Genomic DNA, 14,659 nt, shown 5'->3' with positions numbered 1-14,659 from the left:
GCCGGAAAGTCTGGTCGTGTGTACGCGGCATAAAGGTGTAAGATATCAGTTTCTCGGATGTTTTGACCAAATGGCCGGTCAGACTCCGGAAGGAGCAGGTTCAGTGAGCTTCACAACAGGTAGAGAACAGGCGCCACTCGGCAGCACGGTAAACATTTGTTCTCCGTGATTCTTCCACTTGGCAGTAAAGCTTACGTTCACTGGTGGTCCATGTCTTTTTACACTCATGTTATCCAATGGTTTTAGGCTCTTTAAAAAACAAATGTTTAGGGACTGAATCAAACGAGATGGTTATCCTCTGTTGCTGCTAAACCCAATCCACTTTTGCCCCAGGAATCCTGCTGACTGTTCAGTTAAAACCCATTCTGCTTTGCACTTGTAGCTGCCTTGTATAGATCTCTATGCTCTGTCTATAAGCCAAGAGGGGTCAAGGCCACCACCCTCTGAACCTTCTCTACTATATCTTTTTATTTGTGCCACAAGAGGCACTAGATGCAAGTTGTACTTTACTATTGGGGCCCAATGTTTAAAAAAGTTGTATGCTTCAAAAATGCACACATGACCTTGTATGTGCCTTTGAGCAACAGGCCTAGTTGCATATAGAATACATAAACTATATTGCCAATAGTATTTGGACGCCTGCCTTTTCATGCACATGAACTTTAATGGCATCCCAGTCCTAATGCCCATGATAGGATTTTCCGTCAATAAAATCCATGTTTTTTTTTCCCCGACGGATGTTGGCTAAAACTTGTCTTGCTTACACACGGTCACACAAAGTTGGTCGGAAATTCCGAACGTCAAGAACGCAGTGACGTACAACACATATGCGACAAGCTGAGAAAAATGAAGTTCAATAGCCAGTGCTGCTCTTCTGCTTGATTCTGAGCATGCGTGGAACTTTGTGCGTCTGTATTGTGCACACGATCGGAATTTACGCAAACAGATTTTGTTGTTGGAAAATTTGAGATCCAGCTCTCAAATTTTGTGTGACGGAAATTCTGATGGAAAATGTTCGATGGAGCCCAAACACAGTTGGAATTTCCCGACAGCAAGCTCCCATCGAACATTTTCCATTGGAAAATCCTATTGTATGTACGGCGCATTAGTCTGTAGGGTTCAATATTGGGTTGAGGTCAGGACTTTGTGCAGGCCAGTCAAGTCCCTCCACTCCAAAATCACTCATCCATGTCTTTATGGACCTTGCTTTGTGCACTGGTCAAAATAATTTGGTGGAGGGGGGATTATGGTGTGGGGTTGTTTTTCAGGGGTTGGGTTTGGCCCCTTAGTTCCAGTGAAGGGAACTCTTAAGATGTCAGCATACCAAGACGTTTTGGACAAGTTCATGCTCCCAACTTTGTGGGAACAGTTTGGGGGTGGACCCTTCCTGTTCTTACATGTCTGCGCATCAGTGCACAAAGCAAGGTGCATAAAGACATGGATGAGCAAGTTTGGGGTGGAGGAACTTGACTGGCCTGCACAGAGTCTTGACCTCAACCTGATAGAACACCTTTGGGATGAATTAGAGCAGAGACTGTGAGCCAGGCCTTCTTGTCCAACATCCGTGCCTGACCTTACAATAGTGCTTCTGGAAGAATGGTCAAACATTTCCATAGACACACTCCTAAACCTTGTGGACAGCCTTCCCAAAAGAGTTGAAGCTGTTATAGCTGCAAAAGGTGGGCCAACTCAATATTGAACCCTACAGACGAAGACGGGGACGCCATTAAAGTTTGTGTGTGTGTGTGTGTGAGAAGCCAGGCATCCCAATACTTTGGCAATGGAGTCTACCTTTACTGTGGAAAAATACACACCCTTTAAGTGTAATTACACCCAGTATTTATAAAACTCTTTAATGTGAGTTGGTCCCAAGGCTGACCCTATGCTTAGTTTTTCATTTCTATTTTCGTAGTCCACTCATGCCTCCTGAAGTAGAATACATATTCTTTCCTTCACGTGGCTCTTTGCCAGCTCTCAGAAACATGAAGTATTGCCTGCTTACTTTTTGATTGCAGCAGATAGAAGAAGCTTTGATTCCATCTTTGTATACACGGCCTCTCTGCTGGGAACACGCTGTTCTGAGCACTTAATAAGAGGTCTTTGGGCTTCTTTCTTTGGGTAGGAAAACCAGTTTCTTGTAAAAGTTAGAATTTTATTTTTTTAGTTTTTTTTTTTACTTAAAGCCGTAATTAACCTGCATAGTGGACTGAATTTATTTTAAACAGAACTGCACAGAGTTGAGGCAATTAAAATGAATGTGCTACGGTGTTCTGCTTGCCCTTCTTAAAGCTGTATTAAACCGCTGTAAAAAAAAAAAAAAAAAAAAAAAATGATGAAATACCTTTTAAACAAAGCCCTCCACCCACGCCCTTTCACCAATGAGGGCTTCCATCTTCCCCTGGTCTTCCATCTGGGGTTCACGGACTCCGGCTGTGTAAAGCCGTGATGATGTCACTCCCGTGTGCCTGCGGTTACAGCATGGTGCTATAAAGGTCCGGCGTAAAGTGACGTCACTGGCTACATCCAGAGTTAACATCTCCTAAACGGTGCACATTTAGGAGATATTCATTTCACCTACTGGTAAACCTTATTTACTGGCCGGCTATCCTCTACTCCTTGCTACCTTGAGGTGATCCCTGAAAACTCATCTTTTCAGGAAAGCCTATCATGTCTCCAACTAATCTCCTACCACTTCCATCAGCTCATTCCCCACAGTTACAACCTTTCGTACCACCTGCCCCACCCTATTAGATTGTAAGCTCCTCTGAGCAGGGCCCTCTTAATCTTCTTATATTTTATTGTATTGTAACTGTATTGTCTCCTTTTTATATTGTAAAGTGCTGTGTAAACTGTTTCCGTTTATATAAATCCTGTATTATAATAATAATAATAATAATAATGAGGCAGGAGTGTAGTAACCAGTCGTGCTTGTATTTTTTGTTTCCTTTTTGTAATGCTCTTGCTAGGTAAGTCATGGTAAAGTTCCAGTAGATGTTTTCTACTGCTCTTGTTATATTCTCTTTTTACTTTTATATGTAATTGGAAAAAAAAAAAATTATATCATATATATATATATATATATATATATATATATATATATATATATATATATATATATATATATATATAATTATTATAAAAAAAATATTGATAACCTATTGTACTTCATACTTATGCCACATGATACAACTCCGTTAATTGATTGAATTTACTTACTACGCATATAACACTTATTCTTTGACGATCTATACATAATATGTCCTTTCATATGTAATGTGAAGTGTTGCATGTGTCATGTATGGATATAGATCCGTTTTGTATCTCCAATAAACCTTTTTTTTTTTCTGATTTAAAAAAAAAAAAAAAAAAAAAATCCTGTTGCTTCCAACCACTCCCCAGTAAAAGGATCACAAGACGAGACAAAAAAACAACTCTCCTGTTTCTACGGTGTTGCTGGCTGGACAAGCGAGGTGCTGCTGATTCCATGATGTGAGATTCTACAGCAGTTCAGCCAGCGAATGACACCCTATAAACAGGCGAGTTGTTCCTTTTGCCCTCTTTATTGATTATTGATGTTAGGAAGTTGCCAATAGCAGAAAAGATCAATAGTGTGCCTAAGTGCTCCAAAAATGCAAGCAATGCTCAACATCATAAGCGGTTTTCTGGCTAATTGGCTTCCTTTCATTTATCTAGCCACAGAACCCATATCCTCATTTGTGTCTGTAATTAAAGGAAAAAATTGGCAGCCTTTTACTCCACTTCTCCAACAGAACAAAAATAATTAAAACTAAGTTGTTCACCATTTTAAATCAAAGCGGCTCCCCCTTTCACAGTACTGTCGCCCACATACTTAACTGTCTGTGCCCAGTACTGGTTCCATCCCTGATTGAATATCACCCAACTCACTCCATATGAGCCCAGGCTGTAAAGGACATACCCTTGGGGGGGTGGATTATCACGTTCTTCTTGTCTTGCAGTACTCCTGGATTGAGTATAGACCACGCTCAGGTTGGTAATGGGTGGTCCATCTTCCCAAACAAAGATTAAAAGAACCTGTGATCTTGCTGGAGTGCAGGCAAAAAAAAATGTGTGGTGGTCCTGGGAATCCTATCTAAATACCAATAACCAAGTGGGGCTCCCTTATTCAATGCAAGATGAGTGTGACCAAAATCATATAAGCACAGAAAGAGGAAGGAACGGGATAACAAACACCCAACAGCTGCCGCTAAATAATTACTTTAATTCTGTATACATCAAATAACAATAGAAGCGCAATCTCTCCCCCCCCCCCCCAACATAAAGCCGCTCCCCAAGCACCCCCCTTTAGTAAAATGTTGGATCAGGGGTAGGTCCATTAAAGACCCAATCATGTGTACAGCCCACAAAGCGCAGTGAGTAAGGGATGCTTAGGAGTACCCACCCCATGGCATTTACGGAGCCAAAGACCAGAAATATTTAGCAGACCCTAACTTAAGTAGACTGTCCCAGAGTCGGTGCATGTATAATGCAACTGTATTCAAGACATGCAGGAAATCGCCCTTGAGTGTCAAGTATGCTGGGAGACGCTGGGTAACAATATGCACTGTGCAGTGGATCGGAGGGATGGTAGCGCTTGCTGATAGAGTAAAGCTGGAGTGGCCTGAAGGCTGTAGGAAAGAGATGGTATATCTGCTGAAAGGGAACAGACATCCGGGAATGGGGGAGGGGGTGAGGTGGGAAGCTAGCCTGCAGCTTTAATGACTTATAAGATTTTAATGCCTCTTTTACTTCTCATTCCATGTAATTCAACAGCTGACACCACCTACCATAATCTAGTGTATTATGTATATAATGTGTTAATGCAGTGTTCAAGAGACCTAACCTAGTTTTTGGCTCATTTAATAGCCTTATTTTCTGTACTAATGGCTGAACATTAAATTATGTCTAGTGAAGAGCGCAAACTGTACTGATACCACTGTCAAAAACGATGTTAATCAATGCTTTTATCATAATAACTGATTGCCTCCTCCCTGGCACAAATTGAAATTAAATGGCAGAAACTGACATTTACAATGTAACTCTTTGGTTCCCTGAGAGCTGGAGCAAAGTTACCCTGTGCTAGCCTTTCTGAAACGCTGTTCTCTGCGAGTGACGTATTCCTTCACATATGCAGTTTTGAATGGAGACTTATGCTGCGTACAGACGATCGGATTGTCTGACGGGAAATATTGGATGTGAGCTTGTTGGCAGGAAGTCTGGCCGTGTGTATGCTCCATCGGACATTTGTTGTCAGACTTTCCGCCAACAAATTTTGGCTAGCAGGTTCTCAAATTTTCGGCCAACAAATTTTGTTGTCGGACTTTCTGATCGTGTGTACTCAAGTCAGTTGCACAAAATTCCATGCATGTTCTGAATCAAGTATGAGCCGAAAGCGCCCAGTCTTTTAAAACTAGCGTTTGTAATGGAGATATCGCATGACTACTGAACTTCCTTTTTTATCGGCTTGTCGTACGTCTTGTACGTCACCACGTTCCCACGTTCATAATTGTTGGCCAACATTTGTGTGACTGTGTGTATGCGAGACAAGTTGGAGCCAACACCCTAAGAACAAAATTCCACAGTTTTGTTGTAGGAAAGTCCGATCGTGTGTACGGGGCATTAAAGTTGCAATATTGCATTTTTTATTTTATTTTTTTGTATTCTTTCTTTTTTAAATTGGGGAATGTACACCTAGAACATTAACAAGCTATACAAAAGCCGATCTCTGTAAATTGAACTTTCACTTTGCCAAAATTAGGTGCAAAGAAACAGGTGCAATGTACATAAATCATAAACTAATAATTTGCATGGAATCAGCAGGAAATTTGCATAGGATTATAAGAAAAAAAACTAATTTAAAAGCAAGTTGTCCAGCAATTTAAATAAAAGCAGCTCTCGTTGGACTCCCTTCCACAGTACTGTACAGGAAGGTATGAAAATATGTATAGCTCTCAGAGAACTCACAGTGCTAATGCCCGTCTCCGTGCAGCAGTGGCTAATTCCCATTCTGCTAATGCCAATGGCCATGTGTAGTGTCCCCGACAGAGGCAAACGAGTTCCCGGGAACAAACGTACACACACCAATGCGAACGTGTGTGCGCACTTGCGCATGCACATTCACGTCCACCAATCCTGGCGCATGGCACCCTATATAAACAGTCTCTGCCTGATACCAGTGCGTGCCTATAGCTTGTTCCTGATTGCTGTTTGACCTGTTGCCCTGCTCCTGACAAATCCGGCTTACTTGACCATTCTCCTGGATCACCCCTGCCTGTTACCTACCTTTACTGATTATACAGCCCTCGGCTTGGATTCTCTACTACGGCTCTGCTTCCTGATTCTGTACCTCGCTGCCGGCCTGTTGCCAACCTCTGCCTGTCAATGACTATGAACTTGCCTTCCGTTTATGTACCTTGTTGCCAGCCAGTTGCCAACCTTTGCCTGTTCCTGACGTGGCAGTGTTCCTGAATCCATACTTACCCGCCTGGCGTCCGCTGAACAGTTCTGGTGATCAGTCTTCACGCCTTCCTTCGAGAGGATCTTGTATCTCCGAGCTCCAGCCTTCCGCCTGCATGCACCTGCACTTTTTCATTGCCCCAGCCCTCCCTGTGCTCACTACCAGGTGTGTTGCGACTGGAACCATGCAAGAGACCACCCTCAGCATTTCGGACGCCACTGTAAGCTACGTGACAGTATGATCCAGCCAAAATGGAGTCTGAAAGGGGGGGCCTTACTTTTTGGAAGCTCTGTGCCAGCAGATCTCAGCCCTTACCCAGGCAGTCCAGGGCCTGCAAGATGGCCATCCTCAACTTGAATAAAGAGTGGAGTCATTGCCTTCAAGCACCTCGACTCCTCAGGCAGCCACAGCATCTCGGCCCTCTGGCCCAGCAGCCTCAGCATCACCACCCGCAGAAGTGGTGCCACCCCCAGAGCCTCCCACTCCAGATCATAGCAAGTTTCGTGCCTTCAGGAATACCTGCCAGCTGTACTTCCTTCTACAACCCTGTACCTTCTCTTTGGAGAGCACTAAGGGTGGGGTTCATAGTCTCGCTACTCCCAGGGGGAACCCCAAACTTGGGCTCACCACTTATTGGAACAGGCCAGCCCTCTGTTGGACACTATGGACTCTTTTCTAAATGAAATGGGCAAATTGTATGATGACCCTCAGCGTGCGACAACCGCAGAGGCCAGTCTCCATGCCCTCCAGCAGGGTCGTAGGCCAGTGGAGGACTACGTAACAGACTTTAGGCTGTGGAGTTCCGATAAACTGTGGAACGATGCTGCCCTCCGTTATCAGTTCCGCATTGGACTCTCTGAGGCACTGAAAGATGAGTTGGCCCGTGTTGGAATTCCCAGTTCTTTGGAAGACCTGATCCAGTTGTCCATCCAGATAGATCGTCGTCTAAGAGAGCGAAGATCTGAAAGAAACAACCAAATTCGTCCCACATGGAAGTTGCCTAAAGTTCCTAGCCATCCTCCTATTCCTGCTTCCCATGTACCTGCCACCACCTCTGAGGCTCCAGAGCCAATGCAGATAGGCCTGCTCTGTTCACCACTGTCACCAGAAGAAAAGCAGCGTCGGCGCCAGAACAACCTCTGCCTCTATTGTGGGGAAGCCGGCCACTAATGCAAATATGTGCCCAAATAAGACCCGTAAGCTTAACTCTTTGCCTCCATGAACCTTGTGCATTGACTTGAACCTTGTCCATTGAAATCCGCTCACTTTGCTGTCCCTGTCTCTCACTACAGCTTCCAGAAGGAACACTCTGGGTCCAGGCTATCATTGATTCTGGCGCCTACAGCTGCCTCGTTGACCATGCCTTCTTCCTGCAACTCAACATTCCATTAACACCCAAGCAACAACAACTCTCCATACAGCTAACAGATGGGTTAAACATCAAATCCGGGCCTATTACTCATGAAACCCAACCATTATCCTCCAACATACTACCCGACCATCAGGAACTACTTTGCCTGGACGTCATCTCCTCACCTCTATTTCCAATCATTCTGGGGATGCCATGGCTGCAAGGCCATAACACTCAAATTAATTGGGTTACTGGTGAGGTGGTCTTCTAGTCTACCTACTGCCTCCAGAACTGCCTCAAGGCCTGCCACCATATGGTCCCTCATCGGCTGCTTAAAATCTGCATCTGAATCCCAAAAACTTGTCCCATCTGTATACCATAGCTTCCTGGATGTATTTGATAAACAGAAGGCGGACACTCCCCCCCCCCCGACCAGGTTTATGATTGCCCAATCAAACTATTACCAGGGGCAGAAATTCCTTTTGGAAGGATCTTTCCTCTGTTGGAACCCAAACTCTCTTGGCCGTTAAGGAAAAGGGTTCATCCAACACTCCCCTTCTCCAGCTGGTGCTGGAATATTCTTTGTCGAAAGGAAGGATCATTCCCTCCGCCCATGTGTGGGCTACAGGGACTTGAATAAAATAACAGTTAAAAACCGCTATCCTCTCCCACTGATCCCAGAACTATTCCAGAGACTTTGTTTGGCGAAGATCTTCACAAAGCTGGATTTACGGGGTGTCTACAATTTAATCAGAATCCGTGAGGGAGATGAGTGGAAGACGGCTTTCTGGACACGCTTTGGCCACTACGAGTACCTGGTTATGACATTCGGACTCTGTAACGCACCGGCTACTTTCCAACATTTTGTAAACAATATTTTCAGAGACTTTTTTGGACTTATTCGTGATTGTCTACTTGGATGACGTTTTGATATTCTCGACCTCCCTAGAAGCACATCGTAACCATGTGAAACAAGTTCTTTGCAGATGTAGTCAAAACGGACTTTATGCTAAAGCCGAGAAATGTGAGTTTGAGCGCCAGACCATTCACTTTCTCAGCCTGGTAATATCAACTGGGGGTGTGACAATGGATCCTCAGAAGGTCTCAGCCTTTCTCCTCCAATTTCTACAGAAACCTTGCTGGGTGTTGGGACCGGAACCGTGCAAGAGGTCACCCTGAGCATTTTGGACGCCACTGTAAGGTACGTGACAATAGCAATAACAATATAATAGTTGCTAATAGAGAATACATGTACAAGAATTTGCAAGAAGGGAGCCAGTGCCAGTAAGTGTGATCTATACACCGAACGCAGAACTTAATTTGGGCTGCTGACACAGTACATATATACTGGGTGTGAGAAGTGTTATTTTGTCAACTAAAACATTTTCATAAATTTTCATCAGCTGCCCTTTTACAGTCACGAAAACTATACCACGTTTTCCCACACTGACAAAAACTATGATGAAAATCGGTTCCTTTCATTAACGTATGAAAATGTGAAGGGAGGGACTTTTACCCTCGTGAATGTCTGGTTTCCACGGAGCTTCATGCTTAGCAGTTAGCACTGTGCAGCAACGCAGACCTCCTCAAACGATGTTTCAGAGCAGCATTGTGCATTACAGGCCTCCCGACAAGAGTCCCAAATCACAACCATCCAGAGCAGAGCACAGTGTGTGTGTGTGTGTGTGTGTGTGTGTGTGTGTGTGTGTACATTACAGGCATCCCCTCAGAGCACTGTGTGCATTACAGGCCTCTCCACAGACCACCATCTAGCACTGTGCAGAATGGCAGGCCTCTCAGACCACAATCCCCGAACAATATGCTTTACAGGCCTCCCCTCAGACCACCATCCAGAGCACTATGGAGCATTACAGGCCTCTCATATAACCGTCCATAGCAATGTGTCCTCAAATAATTCAGAGAGCTTAAATCTCTCTCTATCTGGTGAGTTTGTCCAAACCTTAATACCATACATAACGCATTCAAATTTTTTACTCCAGGATAATATCATTTAAATTTGGACGTTCTAGAGAAATGCTTAAATAATGCCTTACAATTTAACTAACCCTATTCGATTTATAATCAAGTAAAATGATTTTAGTCGACTAAAATGTACTGCAGATTTAGTCGACTAAAATGTACTGCAGACTTAATAGACTAAATGGGGCTAAAACTAAAATGATTGCAGATGACTAAAATGGGACTACAACTAAAATGGCATTTTAGTCAAAAGACTAGAACTAAATTGAAATTTGCTGCCAAAATTAACACTGGGTGTGAGAAGGTCTTCAGCCAGAAAGCAGTTGTGTATATTCATCTGTACATGTAAATTCTAACCAATGGAGCAATATGTTTAGTGTTTTTACCAACTTTGACAACCAATTTGCCACTGAAACATGTTTATTTTTTTTTAATTTCTATTTTTTCAATCGGTAATATTGCTATTGCTCCCTGATGTCAAATAGTACACTATTAGTTACAATCCTTGCCAAACGATGTGGAGTCACACACTTGACACACATCTTCTCCAATGGTAAACTATGCCTTTTTCCTGATCTGCATGCTAAGTTTAGGCTTCCACAATCTACAGTATGTATTTTTACTATTTGCAGCTGCAACATGTTAGGGCACAATCAGGTGGAGCTTTATGGTTGCAATCCCCAATGCCTATTTTTCACTATATGTCAGAGTATCCCATTACAAGGGAATTATATCCAGGTGTTATTCAATGTTTTTCATCTAGGGTTGTGTACAGGTAGGCACATTTGAGGAGGAACAGTGGGAGGAGGCCCTGCAACCAGTACATATGTGGTCTCTTAATGTAGCACAATGCTTGTCTCAGCTATATATTCTCCTGCGGGTGCACTTCACGTCCGCATGGCCATAAGAGGACTCTGAGTGCACTAGATGCTCTAGGGACCATGGAGACCTAATTCACCTTATGTAGAGATCCTCGAAGTTACATCTATACTGGACAGATGTTATTACAGGCAGAGTTCCACCCAAAAAGTGGAACTTCTGCTAATCTGATCCCCCACATTTGGCACCTTTCGGGTGGGTACCTGTTTTTGACAGGTAAACTGTCCCCACTTCCGTTGGACCTCGCCACAGCAAAGTACGTCAGAAGTCCGGCTCCCTCCTCCTCCCTCCTTCCCTAGCTGCTGGGCCAGTAAGAGAGCACAGCAGGGACCGGCTGTGAAGCTGCAAGGCTTCACTGCTGGGTTCCCTTACAGGCAATGGCAGCGGCAGCAAACAACGGAAACGTTGGCTGGGGTGCTAACATCGCTGGATTCCAGACCAGTTAAATATCCTAATAAAAATCAGCAGCTACAGTATGTGTAGTTGCTGACTTTGAATTTTTGCAGGAGGAGGCGGCCGGAACACAACTTTAATACCATCAATAGGGTATTACAGGGCAACATCCAGGTGGACCCTAAACCATTTATACTAGGTATTCTGGATGACCTTCCAATTGAGGATAATCCTAAACAGGCGATTGCCAGAGCCCTCTTCCAGGCCTGTAAGCTTATTCTCAGGCATTGGAAGGCAGATGACTGTCCTACACTGAAAGAGTGGACTACACTAATGGGGGATACCCTACACTTGGAAAATTATATTTTCCAACACCAAGGACACATTGGCAGGTTTAACAAATTATAGTTTCGTGGTTAGATACCCCGGCCCTCTCTTCAGTAGACCTGGTCTTGGACAGACTTGTTTAATACAATTGTCGATATGGATATGAATAACTACTTGTTTGTTTACTGCTATGTTGGCCCTATTCTGTAGTACAGTGGTTATGTTTTGAGGGTAAACTACCGTATATACTCGAGTATAAGCCGAGATTTTCAGCCTCTTTTTTGAGGCTGAAAGTGCCCCCCTCGGCTTATACTCGAGTCATCGCTGTCTGCCCGCTCGATCAGCGTGTCGAGCAGACAGACAGCGGCCATTCTATTCAAAAGCCGCGCCTCCGGCTCCGCCTTCGCCTGTGATAGGCGGAACACTGAATTTCCCAGCAGCCTGTGTTCCGCCTATCACGGACATCGTATCATCCTCGTACTACGGACGAGGATGATACGACGTCTGTGATAGGCGGAACACAGGCTGCTGGGAAATTCAGTGTTCCGCCTATCACAGGCGAAGGCGGCGGCGCAGCTTTTGAACTTTACAATGGCCGCCGACGAAGAGGGCACGGGACGGCACGGCACGGGACGGGACGGGACGGGGGCAAGGCAAGGCACGACACGGGACGGATGCAAGGAGGCAAGGCACGGCACGGGACGGAGGCAAGGAGGCAAGGCACGGGACGGAGGCTCGGGACAAAGGTAGGCTGGACACACACACACACACACACACACACACACACACACACACACACACACACACACACACACACACACACACACACACACACACACACACACACACACACACACACACGGATGGAGACACACACACACACACACACACGGATGGAGACACACACAGGGATGGATGGATGGATGGATGGAGACACACACACACAGGGATGGATGGATGGATGGATGGAGACACACACACACAGGGATGGATGGATGGATGGATGGAGACACACACACACAGGGATGGATGGATGGATGGACACACACACACACAGGGATGGATGGATGGACGGACACACAGGGATGGACGGACACACAGGGATGGACGGACACACAGGGATGGACGGACACACAGGGATGGACGGACACACACACAGGGATGGACAGGCATGTCTCACCCTCGGCTTATACACGAGTCAATAAGTTTGCCAGTTTTTTGGGGGGTAAATTGGGGGCCTCGGCTTATATTCGGGTCGGCCTATACTCGAGTATATACGGTATATAGTTTTTCAATGCTGGACACTGATTTTCTATCAATACGGCTGTAGCATATTATCTGGAACCTGTGTTGTTCTGATTGCTCTTCATTTTTTCCAATAAACTTCTTTGAGAAAAAAAGAATAAACTGTTATTCACATAATTCAAAAAATGTCTCCTTTGCTGGGCAAATAAAGGCAGGTGAGGCTCCTGTTCCCTGGTTCAGCCCATGTTCTCTATTTGCCAGCAGTCTGCTCTGTGGGCTATGAGTTACCATCATCACATTGCTGAATTATTGTCCAGGCATAGGACAGGCAGATAATGCCAGAATCTGTAATGCCAAAATATGAAATACTGTAATGGTTTTTATTTTCCTGGTTATTCTGAATTTATATTACAGGGCTAGGTGAAGATGATTGTTGCATATATTTATAAAAGAGCTTGTGTTGGGTATGTGTCCCCATGGCACAATTTCCAATTTAGGTAAATTTTTCACCAACTTAAGCAATTAAAAAAAAACAAATGTGTGAGTGTCCACCAGTCAAACTGCAGGTAAAAATTATCAATACAAATAAACTTCTAAAACTATATGTAAATCCCAGTCTCCTACAGATAAGGTTGCCTGTCAAATTAAAGTATCTACATGGTGGCTTGAGGAGCAGATGTAGTAAGGACCTGGCTTGACTCTTTGGAAAACTACGATTTGCAAATATATTCAGCTGCAAGTATCTCTGAATCTGTTGATTATTTTATCATGTAGTTCATTGATTCATGGTTACCTCCTTTTTGTTCTTTGTGTTCAGTTTGAATAAAAAAACCTTGGCAAATGTTATGGCCTGGCACCACTTTGTATTCTTTTGCCGTAATGTAAAGAGGAGCCTGATGAGGAGTCCTACTGCAGTTTGGGACAGTTGCTTATCCACAATTATTAGGATACTTATCCACATTTATTGGCATGGGACACCAAAAGCCTTGGATCAGTGGTTGGAAACAGTGAATGTACTGTAAATGTTGCTGCAAATTGCTGGTGTGTTATATTTGCAATGACACAGGTAGCTATGAAAGTTTGTGATTATGTATCCAAGCACAAAGAAGGCTCAGGCGACTGTTTTGCATTCCTTTTATATTTCTAAGGTTGTGTTTTGTCTGCTTGTCCGTTTCCAGTTTGTAGTTTTGTTGGGGTAACTTGAAATAAAATCAGAGCTGAAAAATCATTTTTTTTTTTTTTTTTTGTCTTCCACATCTAATTTCATTTTTTTTTTTGATCAGGCCGTTGCAAACTTAATATAGTTTTTGTTATTCCCCACAGGTTCTGGAGACTTTTGCGGGTCGTCTGATACAAATAAATGTGTTTACACGGAGAGAGATCCCCAGCCTAACAAAATATCAGATCATTCTGTCTCGAGATCAGTTCCGGAAGAACCCACCTTCCAATATTGTGGTAAGTGTTCTTGATTCATCTTGCAGACAAACAACCAACTTTCTGTACAGTAGGGCTGCCCTGGACTGGCACTTGTGGTGCATCTAAATGCTTGTTGCCCTTGGCTCTGCTCAAAAGGAGAGTTGAGGTGACAGGCCTTGGCACCTGTAAACATCAGTCTACATTAACTCTAATGCCCCATACACACGGTCGGACATTCGGAAAAAATCCGACAGATGTTGTGGTTGGAAACTAGTCATGCATACACATGGTCAAACAAAGTTGTAGGAAAATCCAATCATTTGGAACAAGGTGACGTTCGTAACGTACGACGGGACTACATAGAGGCCAGTAGCCAATTGCTTTCGTCTCCAATTTTTTTTTTCTGAGCATGCATTGCACTTTGTGCGTCGGAATTCTCTACACACGATCGGAAAGAGTCTGATTGGATTTTGTTGTCGGAAAATTTTAAATCCAGCTCTCAAACTTTTTCCATCGGAAATTCCGACAGAAAAAGTCCAATAGAGCCCACACACGATCGGATTTTCCGACAACATAATCCAGTCAGACTTTCT

The 14,659-nt window shown here is 44.0% G+C and overlaps 1 protein-coding gene across 1 annotated transcript in view; it reads left to right on the top strand.

The window, feature by feature from the left end:
* FANCM (FA complementation group M) overlaps nucleotides 1–14,659 on the top strand; it is a 305,773-nt gene that overhangs the window by 143,957 nt on the left and 147,157 nt on the right. Inside the window, exon 5 of the mRNA XM_077463555.1 lies at nucleotides 13,974–14,105. Coding sequence (XP_077319681.1) covers nucleotides 13,974–14,105 — 132 coding nt within the window. The remainder of the gene's footprint in view (nucleotides 1–13,973; nucleotides 14,106–14,659) is intronic.

This window comes from Lithobates pipiens, unplaced genomic scaffold, assembly GCF_037356315.1.
Source record: "Lithobates pipiens isolate NorthernLeopardFrog02 unplaced genomic scaffold, aLitPip1_a1.2 Scaffold_30, whole genome shotgun sequence".
NCBI lineage: Eukaryota > Metazoa > Chordata > Amphibia > Anura > Ranidae > Lithobates > Lithobates pipiens.
Note: the sequence above shows the minus strand (reverse complement) of the source record. Positions and strands in the feature narration are given on the sequence as shown.